Below are 25586 nucleotides of genomic sequence, written 5' to 3' on the forward strand. Positions count from 1 at the left end.
TCAGCATCAGTCTGGCAGAACCTTTCTAGAGCATTGTTGATACAGTTTTTCTGCAACGTGTGAGTAAAATAAATGCACCCTCTTTTGCAATGAATAACTGTACCAAAATCTAACTGTAACCAAAATGTCCAGCTTGGCCTTCATAGGCATTGGATGGGAATAGCTTGTGCTTGGGCTAGCAAGTGCCAAAGCAGTCAATGAACTTGGTGTGTGTGGGTGTATGTGGGTGTGGTTGTGGGTATGAGTGAGTGTTTATGGAGTGGTGGGAAAAGGGAGAAGATTGGAAGGTGAAAAGCTTAAGATTATAGTGACAGTTTTTCTGATGTTAATACATTGTTGGACATATGGCATATTGATCTGAAGACAGGAATCAATATTTCTTTACCTGATGGCATGTTATAGGAATTAAGAAAGGTGCTCTGTAAGTTTTTCGTAACAGACAATCTTCTACAGCTCCATGTATGAGGATAACATAGATTAGATTTTCATCATAAATATCAGTTTTGGTGCTCATTGGTATATCTACTACATAAATATTAGAGAGCTTTAGTTGCATCTTGTAGTTCCAATCCTGTTTTAGAAAACACAATTTCAGTCTATTATTAGTTTATGAAGTTTAATATATATTCATAAATAGTCAATTATGTTTTAATGCCATTCTATTCAAAGAAAGAAAGACAAGTTTATACAAGCACTTCCTACCTCATAAGATAAGTGTTCTCTGATTTTTCTGGCTGTAATAGCGAGTCCAATTTTTAGCCACATTTTATGTTCAATGAGAGGAGAGCATTGCTCAAAAGCATCATGCAAGTGAGTTTTGGGAATAAAACATGTCTGGAAAAGAAGGATGTAAATTTGGTATTTTATTTTGTGAACTATGGTTTAAGGAATAAAGTTTTTTTGTTTATGTACACTATTAAAGCTAATAATTTAATTAGGTAAGATTCACATAATAGCATGGAAACTTAATAAAATGTGTCTATCAATGAAAATTGGTGTGTCCTTTCCCTATGTTCTTGTTGACTTTGTCAAAATCAGTTGGCTGTAAAATGTGGCTTTATTTCTGGGTTTTTTAATTCTGTTCCATTGATGTATGTGTATATTTGTATACCAGTATCATGCTGTTTTGATTACTATATCTTTATAGTATAATTTGAAGTTAGGTGATGTGATTCCCCCAGCTTTGTTCTTTTTGCTTAGGATTGCTTTGGATATTTGAGCTCTTTTTTGGCTCCATATGAATTTTAGGATAGTTTTTTTCCAATTCTGTGAAAAATCATGGCATTTTGATAGATATTGCATTCAATCTATAGATTGCTTTGGGCAGTGTGGTCATTTCAACAGTACTAATTCTTCTGATCCATGAGCATAGGATGTTTTTCATTTGTTTATGTCATCTAAAATTTCTTTCCATAAATGGTATTGGGAAAATTTGATTGCTTTATGCAAAACAATAATACTGGACCCTTTATCTCTCCCCACATTAAAAAAAATCAACTCAACACGGGTTAAAGAGTTAAATGTTAGATCCCAAACTATAAACATGCTGGAAGAAAACCTAGAGAAAAGTCTTCTGGACATTTGTGTAGGCAAAGTATTCATGACTAAAACCTCAAAAGCACAGGCAACAAGAACAAAAATAGACAAATGGAACATAATTGAACTAAATAGCTTCTGTACCACAAAAATAAATAAATAATCAAGTGAACAGGTAACCTATTCACTGGGAGAAACAAAAACCCTGCAGAATGGGAGAATATATTTGCAAACTATGCGTCTGACAATGGACCAATGTCCAGAATTTACGAGGAGCTCAAATAGCCTTTCTGACTAGTGTAAGGTGGTATCTCATCGTAGTTTTCATGTGCATTTTTCTGATGATAAATGATTTTGAACATTTTTTATATACCTGTTGGCCATTTGTATGTCTTCTTTTGGGAAATGTTTATTCAGATCCTTTGCTTATTTTTAATTGTATTATTTATTTTCTTGCTGTTGAGCTTTTGAGTTCCTTACATATTTTAGATACAAACCCATTATCACATATATGATTTATACGTATTTTATTTTTTATGAGATAAAAGATAGAAAACAAATTACTAAAAATTATTTGACCTTTTTAAATAAACATATGCCTCTATAAATATGTTATTTGAGGGGAGCAAACTTTTTAGGCAAAAATAAAATGCTTATGCTAAAAGTGAACAGACCATTGGTTACTAAGAATAAAACTTCTACGAATAGTCAAAAACAAGTTTTGTGTACATTGGATTTTATTTCTCTTGGGTCAGTATCTTTTTTTTGTGTAGTATAGGACATGTATATTTAACTTTTGTAAGCAACTGACAAATTGTTTCAGACCAAAACTGCGGTTCAAATTAAAATCTCTGTTTCAGACGTTGTTTCAACATTTTACACTCTCATCAGCCATGTATGAAAATTTCAGCTGAGCGCGGTGGCTCATGCCTGTAATCTCAGCACTTTGGGAGGCTGAGGCGGGCTGAGCACCTGAGGTCAGGAGTTCGAGACCAGCCTGGCCAACATGGCAAAATGCCGTCTCTACTAAAAATACAAAAATTAGCTGGGCGTGGTGGCACGTGACTGTAATCCTAGCTACTCGGGAGGCTGAGGCAGGAGAATCACTTGAACCCGGGAGGCAGAGGTTGCAGTGAGCTGAGATTAGGAGCCATTGCACTCCAGCCTGGGCAACAGAGTAAGACTCCGTCAGAAAAAAAAAAAAAGAAAAGAAAATTTTAGTTGCTCCACATCCTTGCCAATACCTGTTATTCACTGTTTTTATTTTTAGGCAATGTAGTAGGTGTGTATTGACATACCACCGTGGGTTTAATTTGCATGTTTCTGGCAGCTAATGATGGTGAACATCTTCATGTGTTTATTGGCCATTTGTATATTCTTTGTAAAGTGTCTGTTCACATTCTTTGCCCAGTTTTTAATTCAGTAGTTTGTCTTCTTATTTTTGAATTGTAAGAGTTACTTATAGATTGTATTATCAAATCCTTTTCTTGGGGAACTTTTGAAAAATCCCTAAGCCCATGACTCATATTTTTTCCCTGAGCCTGCTGCTCATATTTTTTGTGATGTCTTTTGGAGAGCAGAAGATTTTTAATTTTGGTGACATCCAATTTATCAGTATTTCGTTTTATGGTTAGTACTTAAAAAAAAATCCTGGCTAAGAAATCTTTGCCTACCTTAAGTTCTCCTATGTTTTTTTCTATAATTTATATAGTTCTATCTTTCATGTTAAAGTATATGATCATGCCACATTACATTTTGGGCCTAGTACATGGGGATCAAGGTTCATTGCTTCTGCATGGATATTCAGTGTTTTCAGGATTATTTGTTGAAAATATTGTAATTTTTCCATTGAGATAACTTGATCCTTTGTCAAAAATCTATTGACTATGTATGTGTGGATTTATTTGTGGATTCTCTTTTCTGTTGTATTGATCTCTACGTCTTAACCTAAAGCCAACATCATGTGGCCTTAATTACACGGGATGTATGCCTTTAAATCAGGTAGTGTAAATCATCTAACTTTTTTATATTTGTTTTGTCTATTATAGGTCCTCTGCATTTTCATATATATTCTAAAAAAAGAGTGTGGAGATTTTGATTGAGGTTGTATTAAATCTATAGATCAATTTATGAAGAATGGATATCTTAATAATATTATGGGCTCTAATCCACAAATACGGTGTACTTCTCCATTTATTTAATCTTTTTTCAGTTATCTAGGAAATATTCTATGGTTTTCATTGTAGAGTTATTCCATGTATTTCATTAACTTTATGTCTATCCCTTTTATATTTTGATTATTTTTGTAAAAAGAATTAAAAATTTTATTTCCAGTTGTTTGTTACTAGTATATGAAAACACAATTAATTTTTGGAATTTGGACTTGTATTTTACCACCTTACTAAATTCATTATAAATTCTAATTATTTTTGGTAGAATCTTAAAAATGTAGATATCATGCCATCTTGCAGAGACAATTTTAGTGTTTTCTTTGTAATTTTTATGTCAGTTTATTTCTTTTTCTAGCCCTATTGTACTAGTTAACAACTCCAATATAATACTGAATGGAAGTGGTGAGAGTGGACATTCTTGTCTTGCTCTCAGTCTTATCATCTTAGTTTTTCATCACTAGGTGTGATGTTAGCTGTAAATTTATAATAAATGCCCCTTATTGAGTTCAGGAAGTTACATTCTATTCTGAGTTTTTGGAGATTTTTTAAAAGAATGTTACATTTTGTAAAATTCTCTTTGCTCTATATCTACTTGAATATCTTATATAAATTTTCTGTTTTTTTCTTATAATGTGTTGAATCACAATGGTTGATTTTCAAATGTTGAATCAATCTTATATTCCTAAAATAAAGCTCATTTATTTAGTTTTGATGTCTAATCCTTTTAATGTATTCCTGGATTCAACTTGCTAGTATCTTATTAATGATTTTTTTGTGTCCGCATTAATGTGGGATTATTGGTCCGTAATTTTCTTTTGCTGAAATGTTTTTTCAAGGTTTAGTATTTGTTTACATTGGCCCCATAAAATGCACTGGAAAGCTTTTTTTCCTCCTTTGTTTCCTGACAAAGTCTGTGTAAGATTCATATTATTTCTTCCTGAAATATTTGATAAAACTCCTCAGTAAAACCATCTGGCATGGAGTTGTTTTTGTGGGAAGGATACAAATTCCAAAAATCTCAATATGTATAGGACTATTAAAAAGTTATAGTCCTTAAGTAAATTTTGACGTGTGTGCTTTTTAAAATTTTTTCATTTAGGTTTAGGGATACAGGTGCAGGTTTGTTACATATGTAAATTACATTTTGCAGGGATCTGGTGTACAGATAATTTTATCACCCAGGTAATAAGCATAATAGTACATGATACGTAGTTTTTTGATCCTTACCTTCCTCCCTACACTCCACTCTCAAGTAGGCTCTGGTATATCTTGCTCCCTTTTTTGTGTCCATATGTACTTGATGTTTAGTTCCCATTTATAAGTGAGAACATGCAGTATTTGCTTTTCTGTTCCTGCGTTAGTTTGCTAAGGATAATAGTGTCCACCTCCATTTATGTTGCTGCAAAGGACATGATCTCATTCTTTTCTATGGCTGCATGGTATTCCGTGGTGTGTATGTACTACATTTTCTTTATACAGTCTACTGTTGATGGGCATTTAGGTTGATTACATCCATGTCTTTGCTGTTGTGAATAGTGCTGCAAAGAACATACACATACATGTGTCTTTATAGTAGAATGATTTATATTCCTTTCTGTATATACCCAATAATAAAATTGCTGGGTTGAATGGTAATTCTGTTTTAAGTTCTCTTAGAAATTGCCAACATTCTTTCCACAATGGCTGAACTAATTTACATTCCCATCAGTAGGATATAAGCATTCCCTTTTCTCCACAGCCTTGCCAGCATCTGTTATTTTTTGACTTTTTAATGATAGTCATTCTGACTGGTGTGAGATGGTATCTCATTGTGTTTTGATTTGTATTTCAAATGTAAATGGTTAGTGATTGTCGGAATTTTTTCATATGCTTGATGGCCGTGTTTATGTCTTCTTTAGAAAAGTGTCTGTTCATATGGTTTGCCCACTTTTTAATGGGGTTGTTTGTGTTTTGCTTAATTTGCTTAAGTTTCTTAGAGATTCTGGCTTATAAACCTTTGTCAGATGCATAGTTTGCAAGCATTGTCTTCCATTCTGTAAGTTGTTGCCCCTGGGGGCTCCACCTCCATGAAATGTGGAGCTGCTGTTACTGGTCAGCTGGAGGGGTGGGTTGTGTGTACTGTTGTCATGACCTTAGGATTTTTCTTGGTGGGGATCGGGGGCCAAAAGCTCACAGGGAGGAAAGATTGGTCTTTCTTCTGTCTGGTAGCTGTGGCATGTGGTAAGCTTGGGTGTAGTCCTCAGGCTCTTTGTTTCTTCCCCAGACTAAGGGCAGCAGGGATACAACTGTTACTGTGGCAGTGGTGGGAGCGGGGATGCAGTTGTATGTCTCTAGGAGCCTCTCCCTGGACAAACTCTGGGCCACTACCAGTGAGTATGCTCAGTTGTGGATGGAGCAACTGTTCTACTTTCATGAGCCAGGGGCCCTGCCTGGTGAAGAGTTGGGGTGGTGGTTCACCTCCATATGGTGGCTGCCATGTGCTGGAGGTGCCAGCATAATGACTAGGCTCTTTGTTCCTTTCCAGTGTCAGGGCTGTAAGGGCTAAGCCACTGCAACTGTAATAGCAGAGGGGTTGTGAATTGACTCTGTGATTTCCTCCTTGAAGAAATACTGGGCTGTCTTTGACTGTGGTGATCAGGCAAGGGTTGGGTCATTGTGCTGGAGTCCCAGGCCAGGCAGCCCTGCCCAGTGAGGAAAAGGGAGGATCCGGATCTGCGTGGAGAACAGTCTGGCCACTTTTCTGTGAGCTGGTTGCTCTTTGCTGGGGGTCTGGACTAGCCTCTGGTCCCTACAGACTCTCTGGATCCTGGAGACAGCAAGGGCAAGGGCTGCAAGACAGCAAGGATGGCAACACCTCCTCCCATGGGGAGTCCTGTCCAGGGAGTTGCAGAACTGCTACTGGCTCAATAGCCCTGACAAAGGGTGGCTGGAGGCCCAGGCCTGGAGGACTTGCCCAGTGAGGAGATGTGGGAACTAGCTCCATGTAACAGTCTGGCCACTTTTCCATAGGGCTGCTGCGGTATGCTGGGTGTCCACTCCAGTCCCTAGTCACCTCGGGCTTTCTAGTGCGTGAAGGTAACAATGAGTGGAGGGTGCGAAACAGCAGAGATGGTGGCCTGCCTCTCCCTCTGAGAGCTCTGCCCCAGGGAGGTATGAACGTATTGCCAGCCTGAACACACCTGTAGGAGGTAGCTGGAGACCCCAGTCAGGAGGTCCCACCCAGTGAAAAGGAATGGGATCAGAGACCCACTTAAAAATAACAGTCTGGCCATGTTTTCATAGAGCAGCTGTGCTAGCTGGAGGTCCACTCCAGCCTCCAGTTGCCTTGGACTCTTCAAAGCCCGAAGGCAAGAATAGCTAAGCTGACCAAACAGCAAAGATGGTGGTCCACCCTCCCTCTGGGAACTCTGTAACAAGGAGGTTTGAAACTCAGTCGGCCAACACCAGCAGGGGTGATTGGAGGACCCCAGTTGGGAGATTCTGCCTAGTGAGGAGAAATGGGATTCGGGATCTGCATGAATAAGAAGTCTGACTACTTCTCCATAGTACTGCTGGGCAGTGCTGAGGGACTGCTCTAGTCCATCATTGCCACCGATTTGCTGGAGCCCTAAGGCAACAGTGGCTGAGGCTGTGAAACAGCAAAGGTGGTGGCCCGCCCGACCTGCTGGGAGCTCTTTCTCAGAGAGATGCAATGCTGCTACCCATGGCTGGCTGGATTTCCAAGCCAGTGGGTCTTATCATGTGATGTACCATGGGCCTGCAGACTATCATTAGTCAGTCCCCTGGATTCAGTCCCTTTCTTATGAGTAGGTATGGGGATCTAACCTCCTGCTGAGGGTTGCAGCTGCTTTTGCTGGGAGGCCTGGGTATCTAAGGCTCCTAGGGCTCCACATGTGCCTGAATGGCTGCTCTGCCAAGACTCCACATAGCTATGCATGTCAGACTGCAGGCCCTAGTGGAGTGAGTCCTCCTGACTGGAGGGTTGCAAAGATCCGTGGGAGAAGCATGGGTTCCTGGGGCTGCTCATTCACTCACTGCTTCCCTGGGCAGGGGAGGTTCCCCTGACTCTGTGTTGCTCCCAGGTGGGTGGTCATCCTGCCTTACTTTTCTCCGTTCTCCGTGAATTGAGTTGTTTCCTTGATTAGTCCCAATGTGTGTACCTGGATGTTTCAGTTGAAAGTGCTATGTTTACTTGCCCCTTCCATCCTTCTCTGTGAGAGCGGCGCACACCAGCTGCTTCTATTCAGCCATGTTGGCCACTTCTCTCCAGAATCAATTTTTAACAACTGGTTTAAAGTCTTTGACCAATCTAAAGTCCGGACAATCTCCATGATGGTTTTTACCGAATGCTTTAGTCCTCAACTTTTATACTATAGATCACAATTTCATGCTTCTTTGCTTGTTTTGTAATTCATGGTTGCTCATGATAACACTACAGAGATTCTAGATTATTTTATCTTCCTCTGAAAATTGTTGATTTTTGTTATAGTGGGCAGTTCATTTACTATCTGATCACACTGAGCTTGTATAGGCTGGGTTTTACAATTTGCTTGAGTGAATCAGTAGAAAACTTCAGGTATCTAAGACAGTGTAACTTGTCTCCAAACTCTGTCTCCACCATGGATGCTGTCAGGGCTTGCTTCAAGGCTTTGTTAGGTCTTAGAATAAGAGCAAGCCTTCTTCTAGGTCATGATTCTTAATCCTAAGGCCTATTATTTCTGGTCTCTCAGCTGTGGGCCTGAGATTTTAACAGATCTTTCCTTTCTGTTAGGTATCTTGACTTCTTGACTTCTTGACTCCTGCTGTCTCTCTGTCTCTCACTTTTTTTTTTTTTTTTTTTGGTGACAGAGTCTTGCTCTGTCACCCAGGCTGGAGTGCAGTGGTGCGATCTCAGCTCACTGCAACCTCTGCTTCCTGGGTTCAATTGATTCTCCTGCCTCAGCCTTCTGAATATTTGGGATTACAGGTGTGCACCACTGTGCCCAGCTAATTTTTGTATTTTTATTGGAGCCGGGGTTTCACCATGTTGGCCAGGCTGGTCTCGAACTCCTGACCTCAGGTGATCCACCAGCCTCAGCCTACCAAAGTGCTGGGATTACAGGCGTGACCCACCGCACCTTGCCTGACTCCTGGTATCTCTCTTCCTTTCTTAACAATCTGGTAAATCTAGTTGTGTCTCATCCTGGGCATTTGCAGCCTGTCTCTCAACCAAGGACTTGTAGAGAACCACCACACAGACTACTTGGGTCTTTCTCTGTTTAAGACTTTGTCTTACTTCCTGCTCTGCAGATTCTAGCCAAGTTAGCTTCCACAACTTCTGATGTCTCATTTCTCAGCTTAGCAGGATCGCCATCTTCTGCTTGGATTCTTATTGCATCATGGTCAGGAAATGGTCCTAAGCAGAGGATCGGGGTGAATGTAGGGCTTACCTTGTGAGTTTCTCATCTCTTAGTTTTGGGTAAGATAAATTTACCTATATAACAAACCTGCACATGTACCCCTGCACCTAAAATAAAAGGATTAAAAAATTTTTTTTCAAAAAGTAAAAAAAAAAAAATTTAAATAGAAAAAAATCACATTTGCCTCATATATTTTATTAAGTTTTAGGGTTTTTTTTTTTTATAGCAAATGTGCTGCTCTGTTACCAGCAACTTCATTATAGCCCAAAGCAGAAGGCTAGAGTGTTTTATGCAAATTCCAGGTATCATAAATACATAATTTTATTTTAAAATATTTTAATGATAGAGATATTTTAAATATATAACATATGTGATTATATGCCAAAAATAAAAATATCATTTAGTATTCTGTTGACATTAAAATGTCCTAAATTATCTCAAATAGGTCTCTTTATAATTGGTTTGTTCAAATTAGAGCAATTGTATTTATTTGGTTATTATATCTCTTAAGTCCATTTTTAATAATTTTTCTTTGCCTTCTTCCCCTCTACCACTACATATTTTTTTTTTTGTAAACAGAGACAGAGTCTGGCTCCGTTACCAGTCTGGAGTGCAGTGGTGCAATCATGACTAACTGTAACCTTGGGTTCCTGGGCTCAAGCAATCCTCCTCCTCAGCCTCCAAAGTAGCTGGAACTATAGGCATGTGTCACCATGCCTGGCTAATTTTTTTTTTTATTTTTTGCAGATATGTTGCAGGCCAGTCTCAAACTCCTGACCTCAAGCAATCCTCCTGCCCCAGCCTCCCAAAGTTTTGGGATTACAGGTATGAGCCACCATGTCTGCTACTCCATTCACTTTTTATGCCATTGATTTGTTAAAGAAATCGGGTTATTTGTCTATAGACTCTTTCACATTCTCAATTTAGCTGATTATTCCCTCTTGCTGTCAATTAACTTGTTTCTCTCCTTCCTGTATTTTCTGTAAACTGATTCAATCTATAGACTTGAAGAACTTCAGATTTTTTCTTGTGTGAGACTTCATGGGTGGTGCTAGCACTTGTGTTACATCACATCATGAGGTACATAATGCCTGGTTGTCCCATTTAGTGACACTAATATTGACCAGTGTCCTTAGGTAGTATTTCCTTCATTATAATGTTTTCTATTAACATTCACTTAGTAGTTTTAGCACCAACTGAAGGTTGTTTCCTAGATCTATTATTTTATTAGCGATGGCACAATGGAGATTTTCTGATTCTCTCATTCTGCGTTTATTAGCTGAAATTCTATATAGAATTTTTCCTCAATTAAAAAACTACTTTGAAAGAGTTCATAGAAGAAAGGCAAGATACATGTTTACTTCTTTCTCTTAAAAAAATCCATTTTCAAAGTAATAAAATGATATCCTAGCAACCTCAGTAGAAATTTTAAAAATTAGCATCATTATCAATGTATGGAATGTATGGGTTTTCACATATTTATGGAGTTTAATTACTTGCAGTCATTATTCTTTTTGAGTTCAAATTAAGCCAGTGGGAGCCCTTGGTACTGTGAGGATTTTGTTCTCAGTCATGTGTAGGGAAACTTCCATGCACTTTGCCCAACTTTTATATTAATAAATTCTAGCCCTGTCTTTATCCCCTTTCTCATCTTTCGAATTATGGTATTGACAATTAACATATGCTAGCCAATTTCCCCATGAAAGAGCTTATATAGCCAGTTTTTCTGGATACATCTTTCTTTCTTTATGGTTGATTAACATTCATAAGCTATTTTGCCAGGGCTTTATACTAGATGAGTGTAATTTGGCAAGTTTTGTTCCTTTATTATTCCTAGTTTTTAAAAGTAAATTGTCAACTAGACTGTAAACTTATACTAAATACTAAAATAACCTTAAATCTGATATTATTTAACAAAATACAACCAAAGTCACAGGTGAAGTTTTTCTGACCTCCACTACAGTTTTGCAGGTGGCAGAATATTTCATAGGTTCATTAGTTAAGCAGTTTATCTCTCCTATTATTTCTCCACTGAGCATATAGTCTGTGTCAATTATCGGAAACTCTTTCTCCTTTGACTCCACCATTTGATCAATCCCTAAACCTGGCTTTGATTTTTCAAGCTGTTCAGGAAGAAAGAAAGAGAAAAATACATATGCCAGTTAACTTGTATTACCAAAACTAATTTATGACTTTTTCCACTTTGATTTGAACAATTCTAATATTTACATATTGTCTTAAGAATAAATATTTTATTTCTTTTTAAATAAAATTATTAAATTAGCAATGATTTAGACACAAAGCATTCTTAAATACTCTGATCTTTCTGATTCCTCCTACTCAGTTAATCTATACCATTTTTAGAATGGCTAAATCTCTAACTCAGATCAGCATAAGATGAATAACAATTTATATTATAATTTTCCACCGTAAAAGATAATTCTTTTGAAAATTTCCTGTTATCTGTGAGAAAGTATGGCTTTAAAATGATGGATAGTGTTATCCATTGTGTCTGAACATGAAAATTTATCATTAGATGGTAGTCACTGTCCTAAAAAAGAAACTATGCAGTTCTTAACATGGAAAGCTACTAATTATCAATTTCATAAGGTTTTCTTTAAAAACTTATGATCACAAGTACATTTATAAATAACTCTGCCTGGTCGAGCGCAGTGGCTCACGCCTGTAATCCCAGCACTTTGGGAGGCTGAGGCGGGAGGATCACCTGAGGTCAGGAGTTTGAGACCAGCCTGGCTAACATGGTGAAACCCCGTTTCCGCTAAAAATACAAAAAATTACCAGGGTGTGGTGGTGCGTGCCTGTAATTCCAGCTACTTGGGAGGCTGAGGCAGGAGAATCACTTGAATCTGGGAGGTGGAGGCTGCAGTGAGCCAAGATCATGCCATTGCACTCCAGCTTGGGCAACAAGAGAGAAACTCTGTCTCAAAACAAACAAAACAAAACAAAACAAAAACCTCTGCCTTACCTTTACCATGCCTGAAATAATGATATAGATTCCTTTGGGCTCATCACCTTCTTCAAATATATCATTTCCACAATCAAATGTTACAACTTTGGCTTTTTCCTAAAAGATACCACCAAATACATAAACTATAAACAACATTTTAGGAGTGGTTGGGAATGTTAAAATTTGCATTTTTATTATTATTATTATTTTTTGAGACAGAGTCTCGCTCTGTCACCCATACTGGAGTGCATTGGTGCGATCTCGGCTCACTGCACCCTCCCCCTCCTGGGTTCAAGCCAAGGAGAATTGCTTGAACCAATTCTCCTACCTCAGCCTCCTGAGTAGCTGGGATTACAGGTGCCCACCACCATGCCCAGCTAATTTTTGAATTTTTAGTAGATACGGGGTTTCACCACATTGGCCAGGCTGGTCTCAGACTCCTAACCTCAGGTTTTCTGCTCACCTTGGCCTTCCAAAGTGCTTGGATTACAGGCGTGAGCCACCATACCCGGCCTAAAATTTGCATTTTTAAAAAAAATTTTTACATTAAAAAAATTACTATCATTTGATAATATCTGAAATATATTAGTAATAAGTTTGTAACAGAAAATAGAAATTATGAATAGTAAAGAGGAAGGTGGATCTTTATGAATATATGCAATTTTAGATAGGGTATTTATACACGTATTAGAAAAGAAGTACTCTAGGAATGAGAATGTAATTAGGAGATAAAAATCTTTCATCTGGATGAAAAGTAATGGGAACAGATGTAGGCTAATGGCATGCATATGTCATACATACTCCTGCTCTAAACAGCTGATCAGGTAAATAAAATATTCATTTATTCAAAGTGTTTAATCAGGTAGAAAAATATAATTGGTCTTTCGACATCAAATAGACATATAAAAAAGAATATTAGAACAAGTTAGATCCATTTATTTGCTCATTCCACAAGCACTTAACTGAGCATCCACTATGCATTATGCAAAGTACTAGGGGCTGGGTATTCAAAAGATAGATGAGATAAAAAATATAGTAGGAGAGAGACCTAAAGATAATTGTAATGTAATATACTTAATGCTATAATAAAGGTACATATTGGATACAATGGCAGCAATATTGGTCCTCTGAAAACAATATAGTTCACAGGATGGTCTTCTACTGGGGCATTTGGCCCCAAAGCCTACTTCTCTGAGTACTCTGGTGGGGATGTTTCCAGAAAAGAAATAAGCAGGAAAAGTTTGAAAAAAAAAAAGTGAAAAACAAGGGCACTTCAAGAAAAGTAAATAGCACCCACAGATGAATGGAATTAGAAAAACATGTAATGTGCATGGGACACCATGAGTGGTTCAGTATAAATAGAGTATAGAGGATATGTGACAATGGAAAACAGAAGATAAAGGTGAAGTAGGCAGGAAACAGATTGTAGAAAGATTTTTCATATTATTCAAAAGGATTTTGATTTTATCCTATCAGCAATAAGGAACATTTAGAGAATATTAAACTAGAGAGTATCATGGTTAAATTCTAATTTTTAAAAAGATTATTTGTTAGTACATTAAAAATATTATTAATAGGAAATAAAAGTGTTACCTGAATGAAGTTTATATGGTCTTTGTTTTTATCTAGCCACGGAATATGATACAGGACTTCTTCAACAGTAAGAGGCCTGATAATAAATTGAGAATCAAGCACCTCTTTCTTTTTGGCCATGATTAACTAAAACATAAAATTTAAGAAAAGGGATGAACCAAACTGCTGTTCCCAGAATGTTTAAGGCAGACAGGTCTCTGTACTATTTCCTATTCATGATCATTTGACATTTTTCTTCTTCCATGAACATTTTCAACCTCTCCTTATGTCATGATTCCTTTTGTATCATCATTATTTTTATTTCTTCCCAACTTTTATTTTAGGTTCAGGTGATACATGTGCAGATTTGTTACATGGGTAAGTTGCATGTCACAGGGGTTTGGTTTACAGATTATTTTGTTACCCAGGTAATAAGTATAGTACCTGTTAGGTAGTTTTCCCTATGATCATTATTCTGAAGTCATAGATAAGCTTCTTAAAGTAAACCATTTTACTGAAGTATAGCAGATGTGAAAAAAAGTGTACAAGTCATAAATGTTCACTCAAAGAATATTACAAAGTAAAAACATCTGTGTAACCAACACCTAGATTAATAAAACATTTGCTTCACCCTAGAATCCTCCTTTATATTCTCATCTAATCATTACTTCTATCCAAAGATAACCACTATACTGCTATCATCATTGTTTAGCTTTCTCTGGCTTTCAGCTTTATTGGCATGAAATGAAAGAATGTACTTGTGTCTGATTTCATTTGCTCAACATTTTGTTTCTGAGATTCATCTATGGTGTTGCAGAAAGCAAAAATTTATTCATTTTATTTTCATCGTTGTATAGTATTCAGTTGTATGGATACCACAGCTTTATTTATCTACTGTTGATTGACATTTAGATTGCTTCAGTTGGGGTTTTTATGAGTAATGCTGCTACAAATATAGTATACAGGTGTACATATTTCTGTTGAGTATATGGTTATCTACCGATTGCTGGATCATAAAGTATGTGTATGTTCAATTTTAATAGGTACAGCCAAATATTTTTTCAAAGCACTTACATCAATTTACACTTCTACTTTAATGTTCCAGTTGTTCCACACTGTTGTCTACACTTGGTATTGTCAGTTTAAAAAAAATGGTATGCTGGTGGTTGTGTATTGGTATTTCATTTGGGTTTTAATTTGCATCAAGCTTACGACAATGATATTTAGCACCTTTTCTTATGTGTATTAGCCATTTAAATATCTTCTGCTGCACAGTGCACTTTCAAATCTTTTGCCCATTAAAAAATGAACTTTCTGTCTTGTTCTTATTGATTTGTATATTCTGGATATGAGTTCTTCATTGGAAATATTTGTCTTGCAATTATCCTCTACCTTTTTGTGGACTTTTAGTCCTCTTAATTTTTTAATGAAGAAAAATTCTTAATTTTAACGTTATTAAAATCCAATTTGGTATCCTATTTAAGAAATCTTTGCCTATGCCAATATCATGAAAATTCTCTTATGTCACCTTCTAGAAGTTTATTGTTTTACCTTTAACAGTTATGTCTATAATTTATCTGGAATTGATTTTTTGTGTATGGTATAAGATAAAGGTTCAGATTTATGAATTTAATAGTATAAGAACTCTACACAGAAAAAAAAAACAATTAAAATCTAATTAAGTGAAGATATATCATGTGGGTAGATCAAGTCAATATCACAAAGTTATCAATTCTCCCTAGATTGATATACAAGATTAATGGAATCTCAATGGAAATTTCAGTAGGCCAACTTAGTAGAAATTTCCAAGCTGCCTTTAAAATTTATTTGAAAATACAAAATGTTAAAACTAGTCAAAATAGTCTTGAAGCAAATAACAAAGCTGGAAGACACACACAATCATGTATGGAAACTTAACAAGTTTCAGTAATCAAGACAGTATGATTTGGTTCAATGATAGTTAAATAAAGCAACGGAACAGAAAAAGAGTCCAGAAACTTATCCACACCTACACAGTCGCTTAAATAGTGACAAAGGCTCCAGCACAGTGCAATGGAGTAGGATGGTCTTTTTCATAAATTATGCTGGATCAATTGATTAGTCATACAGAAAAAATGCTAACTTTAACCTAGCATTGTTATATAAGGCATTCTAAATGGCATTGCTTCTGTTCATTATTTCCATTTTCTGCAAGATAAACTTTCTTTATAATCAGGTATATTGACCCTGCTTTCTAAGTTCAAAAGGCTTTTTACACACATCTCTTTCTATTTTGGGCTTTTTATAGTGTTATGTTTAAGAGCCTGAGTTCTGGGATCAGAATGCCTGGATTAAATTAACGTCTCCAGACTTACTAGCTATCTGACCTTGGTGCAAGTTATTTAATCTCTCTGTGCTTCAGTTTTTTCTCTCATACAATAGGGACAACAATAGTATCCACATGATAGGTTGCTGTGAGAATCAGGTGAGTAAAGATTTATTTTAATCTTTCACTATTCTCCCTTCTGTTATTTTACCATGAGCTTTTGTAGGTTTTCATCTAGTGTTTATGTTTCTTCTTCAGTGGAGATAATGCTTTTCACAGGTCTTCTCACCATGGTCAAATGAAATTACATACTGGACCATTAAACTGTATAATAAGCATTAAACTAAAAATAACCTTCATTGAATGTGGTGAGTTTGTTTCAATTTGTAGAAGGCACACAGGATTTGTGTGTTAATGATGTAACCAATAGAAGATCAAGCGAGACTTTGTCTTCAGGATTCTATTTTGGTTACTTCCAAAAAAAATTGTGGCAACTGGGGGTCTTGAGAAACCAGTCAAAATTTTTTTAAAAATTAGTTTACTAATTATATAAGTGATATATAAGAACACTTCCAAGTAAAAGTTTCAAGCATGATGAAAATATAAATAAAATAAATAGCTAAGGCTTCCTTCATTTTCCTTCTTTCCTTCTCATTTCTTCTTCCACATGGGGCAATATGAAAAGTTTTGCATATATTTGTCTAGATTATTTTTAATATATTACATAGATAGACGTATCTACAGAAATTTTTAAAAATCTAAAATGACCATCTTATATATATAAAATCTTATAATTTTACAGGTTACTTTTTTCCTACTAATAGTGTATCTTGGTGAATTTTTTATATCAGTATATACAGATATTTTAAATTCTTGTTTATTTACATATAATGTTATTTATATGTTTACATATGTTTCCATATCTATTTACATATGTTTATTTATATATATGTTGCACTTGCATGGCTATACCACACTTGCATGGCCATACTACAATTTATATAACCATCTCCAACTTGATGGACATATAGGCTGTTTATAATATATGTTTGAACACATATCTTTGCTTATTCTTGAATAACTGTAGATTCCTACAGGTGTAATTGCTGGTTTAAAGGTATGCATTTTTAAAGTTTTAATTTTCTTTTTTTATTATTATTATAATAAAAGTTCTAGGGTACATGTGCACAACGTGCAGGTTTGTTACAGAGGTATACATGTGCCATGTTGGTTTGCTGCACTCATTAACTCGTCATTTACTTTAGGTATTTCTCCTAATGCTATCCCTCCTCCCTCCCCCCACCCCATGACAGGCCCTGGTGTGTGATGTTCCTCGCCCTGTGTCCAAGTGTTCTCATTATTCAATTCCCACCTATGAGTGAGAACATGCGGTCTTTGGTTTTCTATCTTTGCAATAGTTTGCTGAGAATGATGGTTTCCAGCTTCATCCATGTCCCTGCAAAGGACATGAACTCATCCTTTTTCTTGGCTGCATGGTATTCCATGGTGTATATGTGCCACATTTTCTTAATCCAGTCTATAATTGATGGACGTTTGGGTTGGTTCCAAGTCTTTGCTATTGTGAATAGTGCCGCAATGAACATACTTGTGCATGTGTCTTTATAGCAGCATGATTTATAATCCTTTGGGTATACCCAGTAATGGGATTGCTGGGTCAAATGATATTTCTAGTTCTAGATCCTTGAGGAACCATCACTCTCTTCAACAATGGTTGAACTAGTTTACACTCCCACCAACAGTGTAAAACTGTTGCTATTTCTCCACATCCTCTCCAGCACCTGTTGTTTCCTGACTTTTTAATGATTGCCATTCCAACTGGTGTGAGATGGTATCTCATTGTGGTTTTGATTTTCATTTCTCTGATGACCAGTGATGATGAGCATTTTTTCATGTATCTGTTGGCTGCATAAATGTCTTCTTTTGAGAAGTGTCTGTTCATATCGTTTGCCCACTTTTTGATGGTGTTGTTTGTTTTTTTCTTGTAAATTTGTTTGAGTTCTTTGTAGATTCTGGATATTAGCCCTTTGTCAGATGGGTAGATTGCAAAAATTTTCTCCCATTCTGTAGGTTGCCTGTTCACTCTGATGGTAGTTTCTTTTGCTGTGCAGAAGCTCTTTAGTTTGATTAGATCCCATTTGTCAATTTTGGCTTTTGTTGCCATTGCTTTTGGTGTTTTAGTCATGAAGTCCTTGCCCATGCCTATGTCCTGAATGGTATTGCCTAGGTTTTCTTCTAGGGTTTTTATGGTTTTAGGTCTAACATTTAAGTCTTTAATCCATCTTGAATTAATTTTTGTATAAGGTGTAAGGAAGGGATCCAGTTTCAGCTTTCTATATATATGGCTAGCCAGTTTTCCCAGCACCATTTATTAAATACGGAATCCTTTCTCCATTTCTTGTTTTTGTCAGGTTTGTCAAAGATCAGATGGTTGTAGATGTGTAGTGTTATTTCTGAGGCCTCTGTTCTGTTCCATTGGTTTATCTCTCTGTTTTGGTACCAGTACCATGCTGTTTTGGTTACTGTAACCTTGTAGTATAGTTTGAAGTCAGGTAGCGTGATGCCTCCAGCTTTGTTCTTTTGGCTTAGGATTGTCTTAGCAGTGTGGGCTCTTTTTTGGTTCCATATGAACTTCAAAGTAGTTTTTTCCAATTCTGTGAAGAAATTCATTGGTAGCTTGATGGGGATGGTATTGAATCTATTAATTACCTTGGGCAGGATGGCCATTTTCACGATATTGATTCTTTCTATCCATGAGCATGGAATGTTCTTCCATTTGTTTGTGTCCTCTTTTATTTCATTGAGCAGTGGTTTGTAGTTCTCCTTGAAGAGGTCCTTCACATCCCTTGTAAGTTGGATTCCTAGGTATTTTATTCTCTTTGTAGCAATTGTGAATGGGAGTTCTCCCGTGATTTGGCTCTCTGTTTGTCTGTTACTGATGTATAAGAATGCTTGTGATTTTTGCACATTGATTTTGTATCCTGAGACTTTGCTGAAGTTGCCTGTCAGCTTAAGGAGATTTTGGGCTGAGACAATGGGGTTTTCTAGATATACAATCATGTCATCTGCAAACAGGGAAAATTTGACTTCCTCTTTTCCTAATGGAATACCCTTTATTTCTTTCTCTTGCCTGATTGCCCTGGCCAGAACTTCTAACACTACGTTGAATAGGAGTGGTGAGAGAGGGCATCCCTCTCTTGTGCCAGTTTTCAAAGGGAATACTTCCAGTTTTTGCCCCTTCAGTATGATACTGGCTGTGGGTTTGTCATAAATAGCTCTTCTTATTTTGAGATACATTCCATCAATACCTAGTTTATTGAGAGTTTTTAGCATGAAGGGCCATTGAATTTTCTAAATTGCCCTCCAGAATGGCTGTGCTGACTTACATTTTAGTCTATCATATTTAAGTCTATTTTCTCATAACCTAAGTAACATTGAACAATAACAGTTTTTGCCCATCATTGCTGATTTAATTGGCAAAAAAATTGTATCTTTAGTTTCTCTTTCTCTAGTTTCTATTCACTAAAAAAAATACTTCTATTCTTTGATTATTAGGGATGTCAAATATCTTTTCAAACATTCATTGTAAATTTTGTTTATATATCTGTGAAATACTTTTTAATACCCTTTTTTCACTTTCTCCAGGATTTTTTGCCCTTTTTAAATTGATTTCTGTAAACTTTTTAGGAATTATTGCTATCAGTACTTTGTGTGTAATACATGTTTCAAATGTTATTTTCCATGTTTGCTTTTAATCTCATTTTAATATATTTCAATACATAAAGTTTTAAATTTTATGCAGTAATTTTTACTTTTTTAAAACATATATATATATATACATACGTGGCTTTTAAGTGGTTTAGAAAAGCTTTCCTCACATCAAGAATATAGATATATTCTGTATTTCATTATAACATTTGTATAGTTGACTTTGTATCCTACAACTTTACTAAATTCAATTATCAATTCTAACAAGTTTTTGATGGTTTTCTCTATATGAGATCATGTCATCAGAAAATGGAGACAGTCTCACTTCTTTCTTTCCTATGAGGATGCTTTTTATTTCTTCTCATGCCTAACTGCCGTGGTCAGGACTTCCAGTACTATGTTGAAAATAAGTGGGGAGAGCGGACGTTTCTTTTCTTCTCTCTGATTTTTCAACTTTTGCTCATTGAGGATGATGTGAGCAATGGGTTTATCATATTTGACCTTTATTGTGTTGAGATACATTCTCTCTATGCCTAATCTATTGAGAGTTTTTATTATGATAGGATGCTTAATTTTGTCAAATGCCTTTTCTATATCAATTGAGACAATCATATTATTTTATCCTTAATTTTGTTAATGTGGTGTATCACATTTATAGATTTGTGTATGTCAAACAGTCCTTGCGTCTCAGAAATAAATCCCACTTTACCGATTGTGGTGAATGATTCTTTCAATGTGTTTTTGAATTCAGTTTGTTAATATTTTGTTGAGAATATTTGCAGGTATGTTCATCAGAAATATTGGTCTATAATTTTCTTGTCCTTATCTGGCTTTGATATCAGAATAATGATAGCCTCATAAAATGGGCTTGGAAGTATTTCTTCTTTGCTTTTTTGGAGGAGTTTGGCAATTTTAACTCATCATTGCATCTGGAAGTTTTTCTTTCTATATGGTGTGAGGTATGGATCTAATGTTATATTTTTTCATATGAATTTCAAATATCTCAGAATTATTTATTGAATAATCTATCATTTCTTCCTAATGTGCAATGTCACTTAATATTATATATTAGACTACCATGTGTATTTATGTTTGCTATTGGAATCAAGTCTATTTCCTTGAATTTTTTTATTCCATTCTAATTCTTCACTATTTGATTATTATGGATTTATAGTATGTCTTAATATTTAGTAGAGCAAACATTCCTCTCACTGTTTTTTTCCATTTTTTTTTACTGTGGTAAAATACACATAACATAAAAATGTATTATTGTAACTATTTTAAATGGCTAAGGCTCCCTTCATTTTCACTGGTATTAAGTACATTCATACTGTTACTTAACCATCACCACCATCCATCTTCAGAATTCTTTTCATCTTGCACAACTGAAACTCTACACCGATTAAACAATAATTCCCCATTTCAACTTCCCCAGCCCCTGGCAACTACAATTCCATCATTTCTCTATCTTTTGATTCTCTAAATACGTTATATAAATGGAATCACATAGTATTCGATTTTTGTGACTGGTTTATTTCAATTAGCACAAGTCATCAAGATTCATCTATATTGTAGTATATATCAGGATTTATCTTTTTAAAGTTAAATAAAATTCCATTGTTTGTATATACAACATTTTGCTCATCCATTCATCTATTAATGGACACTTGGGTGGTGTCTACCTTTTATTGTTTCTATTCTTTTTTTGTTTTTGTTTTTTTCTTTCTTTTTGGTCTGCCTGAGTTATTTCAGAAGACTTGTCTTCAAGTGCAGAAATTATTTTTTCTGCTTGGTTTAGTCTTTGTTGAAGCTCTCAGTTGTATTTTTTATTTCATTCATTGAATTCCTCAGCTCTAGAATTTCTGTTTGGTTCTTTGTTAAACTTCTCACTTGAATCATGAATTGTTTTTCTGATTTGGTGTACTGTCCATCTGCATTCTCTTGTATCCTACTGTTTTCTTAACATGATTATTTTAAAAATTTTTTCTGGTATTTTGCATATCTGTTAGTAGAGAGTTATTGTGTTCCCCTGGAAGTATCATATTTCCTTGCTTTTTCATGTTTGATGTGGCACTACACTAATTTCTATGCATCTGGTGGAACAATTGCTTCTTTGAATTTTATGAAGTAGGTTTCATAGGGAAAGACTTATTGGCGTGAGTAGGTCTTGGGGTGTCGGTTGGGTAGAATGCATTGGCTTTGGATCTAGGCGGATGCAGTAGTGTAGTCTCCATGTAGTTTGTTCCAACTGGAATCCATACTCGTGAATTTTGCAAGTGTTTCAGTGGCCTAAGCTATGAGAGTGTGTGGTGGTAGTGCCATGGCTTTGCCAGGTATAGACTTGCCAGACTGCCTCTCAAGTTGGGGGCACATGCATGCACATGACATGTCAGCTAACTTGGGGTCTGGATCACTAGGGTTGGAGCCATGGGTCTGTTACTCTGGCCAGGGGCGTGGGCATGCAACTATTTAGCTGGCTTGGAGGCATGTCTGCCTAGGATTGGATGGGCTTTTTTTTCTGGTCTCGCATGTGGGCACAAGACCGCTTGGCTAAATTGGGGGCATATCTTTCAGCAGAGGCTTGTGGGGCTGTTTCTCAGGCCCTTAGTTCTGCTGCAGGGCATTCAGCAGGCCAGAGGCATGTCTGTGTTGAGAAGGGTAACTTGGGGCTCTTTCTTGGTCACAGGATACAGGCACAAGGCTGCTTTGCTGGCTTAGGGATATGTCTGCTGGGGGTAGCCCATGGGGTTGTGTCTGACTCCTTTGGTATGGGGATGGCATGGGGTCATTGGGCAGGCCAGGGGTATGTCCATGAGGTTAATGGTGGGGACAGGGCTGTTTTCCAGGTCTTGGGTGGGGACATTTATAGCTGCTCTGCTAGCTTGGGGGTGTGTTATCTACTTGCTGGCTTGGGGGCCTCTCCTGGTTGCAGGAGAGACACAGTGGTTAGGCCATTTCAACAGAGGTTTTGTCCTGAATGGGGCTGCAAGACTGTTTCTCTGGCTGGAATTGTGGGTAGTGGGGGTTGGTTTTCCTGCTGTGTGGGACCAGAGCCACAGCTGATCCTAGGCCCCAGTTTCACGCAACTGGGTTTGTGGCATTCAGTCATTCATGTGGGCTTGGTGGAATGAAGAGACAGCTCCAGGGCTGGAGGGGTGCAGTAGCAACTGGTCCCATGAGCAGGGTACACTCCACAAATGGCTCTGGAGTCAAGATGGTGCCATGGTGTAGCAGCTTGGCTCACAGTAGATGGGTAGGGAGTGGGGAGTGCACACCTTATGATCCTAATCTGGAGTAATGCAGCTTCATGAATTCCCAGCAGCTCCCCAAACAGTGTTCAGGCTTTGGAAAGACTGTGCGATACTTCTGTAGGGAGGACTGTAGGTGCTTGTGGCGGCATTGGGGGCCGGTGGGAATCTTCTGCCTATCTTTTCCCTAAAATGGGAAGTTATTTCTGACTCCAGGCCAATATGCGTGGGGGAGATGGGGCTGCAGAAGCAGGGTGCCTCCATGTGACTTCTTGGGCTTTCCAATCACCACAAGCACTTCTTTACTCCCTGCCTGTGCTTTAGTTTTCTCCCCTCAACATTCCAGCCAAATCTTATTTTTTTAATTTGTTGCCTTGGTCCTTTCTTTTGAAGGGTGAAGGAAATGAGTACCAGGCACCTCTAGTGTGCCATCTTGCCTATGTCACTGTAAATTAATTGGCTTCTACATTTTAGTTATTGTGAATAATGTTGCTATGAATGTAGGTGTACCAATAACTCCTTGAGACTCCACTTTCAATTCTTTTGACTATATACCCAGAAAAGGAATTATTGGACCATATGGTAATTCTAATTTTAACTTTTTTGAGAAAGTGCCATACTCTTTCCCACAGAGGTTGTATCATTTTACTTTTCCAACAACAGTGTACAAGGGTTCCAATTTCTCGACACCCTCACCAAAACAATGATATTTTCTATTTTTTTTTTTTTTTTTTTGGTGGTAGCTATCCTAATGGATGTGTGGTGGTATCTCACTGTAGTTTTGATTTGCATTTCCATAATGATGAATGATGTCAAACACATTATATTTTCATGTTGCTATTGGCCACTTGAGTGTCTTCTTTGGAGAAATTTCTATTCAAATGTTTTGCCCATTTTGAATCAGGTTGTTTAGTTTTATGAGTTCTCTATATATTATGGGTATTAATTTGTATAAGACACATGGTTTGCAAATATTTCCTCTCATTCTTTGGGTTGTTTTAGTCTGTAATAGTGGTTTTTGATGCAAACACAAAATTTCCAAATTTTCATGAAGTGCACTTTGTCTATATTTTCTTTTGTTGCGTGTGCCTTAAGCATCATTTCCAAGTAATCATTGTCAAATCCAATATTTTGAAGTTTTAACCATGTTTTCTTCTAAGAGTTTTATAGTTTTAGGTCTTACATAAAGGTCATGGGTCTATTTTGAGGTATTTTTTGTATATGATGTTAGGTAAGGGTCCAGCTTTATTCTTGTGCATGTAGAGATCTAATTTCTCAAAGAAAAAGCACATAGTTGGATCATGTTTTTTTATCTGTTCTGCCAATCTCTGTCTTTTGGTTAGAGAGTTTAATCCCTTTACATTTAAAGTAATTACTGATAAGAAGGAACTTACTTCTGTCATTTTGCTGTATTTTTTCTGTATAGCCTTTCTAAATATCTGTATCTTTGTTGTCATAAATTATTTTCTTTTGTGTTGTTGATTTTTTTAAAATAGTGAAACATTTATTTTCTTATTTCTTTCTGTGTATATATTTTAGCTACTTTTTTTTGTGTTTACCATGGGCATTATAGATGAACTCCCAGAGCTATAACACTATACTTTGAATTTATACAAACTTAACTTCCATAACATTCAAAAACTCTGCTCCTTTAACAACAGTTCTATCCCCATCTCCTTTCAGCTGTTGATATCACAGTATTACATCTTTATACATTGTGTGTCCAAAAACATGAAATATTTTTAATGCAATCCAAAGTTAAAATAATATTAGCTTTATACTAATAACTGTTTTTAGTAGAAATATTATTCTTGTAAATCATTTAGAAAACAAGAAGTGGAGTTATACATCATGATTACAATAATACTAGCTTTTATAATTCCCTATGTATTTACCTTTACTGAGTCTTATTTCTTTATAAGGTTCTGAGTTACTATCTAGTGTCCTTCCATTTAACCAGCAGGACTTCCTTTTGCATTTATTTTAGGGCAGATCTAGAGGTAACAAACTCCCTAAACTTTTGTTTACCTGGAAATGTCTTAATTTTTCCTTTACATTTGAAGTACAATTTTTCTGAATGTAAGATTCTTGGCTGACACTTTTTTTTTTTTAGTTCGAATATATCAGCTCACTGGCTTCTGACCTCCAAGTTTTCTGGTAAGAAATCTGCTATTAATCTTATTGAGGATCCTTGTGTGTGATGGATTGCTTCTCTCTTGTTGTCTTAAAACTTCTCTTTGTCTTTTAACAGTTTGATTATAATGTGTCTAGATGTGGTTCTCTTTGAGTTCATCCTACTTGGAGTTTGTTGAGATTCTTGGATGTTTACATTCATGTCTTTCATTAAATTTGAAAAGTTTTTGGCCATTATTTTCTCAAATATCGTCTTTTTTCCTTCTCTCTCTTGGACTCCCACAATATATATTGGTCTGCTTCAGGTGTCCCACAGGCCCCTTAGGCTCTGTTAACTTTTTAAAATTCTTTTTACCTTTCCGTTCCTCAGACATGTAATTTCCAGTGACCTATCCTCAAGTTTGCTGATTCTTTTTTCTGCATACTCAAATCTGCCTTTGAATCCCCTTAGGAAATTTTTAGATTTTAGTTATTGTACTTAACTGTACTTTTTACTTTTCTGCTCCAGAATTTCTTTTCAGATTTTCT

General features: G+C 36.3%; 1 protein-coding gene across 2 annotated transcripts in view; it reads right to left on the minus strand.

Moving 5' to 3' along the window:
* Window positions 1-25586, minus strand: part of SLC9C1 (solute carrier family 9 member C1) — a 171580-nt gene that overhangs the window by 37940 nt on the left and 108054 nt on the right. For both annotated transcript variants that reach the window (XM_054482329.1, XM_054482328.1), the window contains exons 20-24: window positions 13668-13793; window positions 12093-12191; window positions 11059-11229; window positions 703-834; window positions 386-571 (exon numbers count right to left, since the gene is read on the minus strand). In XM_054482329.1, coding sequence (XP_054338304.1) covers window positions 386-571; window positions 703-834; window positions 11059-11229; window positions 12093-12191; window positions 13668-13793 — 714 coding nt within the window. The remainder of the gene's footprint in view (window positions 1-385; window positions 572-702; window positions 835-11058; window positions 11230-12092; window positions 12192-13667; window positions 13794-25586) is intronic.

This window comes from Pongo pygmaeus, chromosome 2 (genome assembly GCF_028885625.2).
Source record: "Pongo pygmaeus isolate AG05252 chromosome 2, NHGRI_mPonPyg2-v2.0_pri, whole genome shotgun sequence".
In the NCBI taxonomy this organism is placed as follows: Eukaryota; Metazoa; Chordata; class Mammalia; order Primates; family Hominidae; genus Pongo; species Pongo pygmaeus.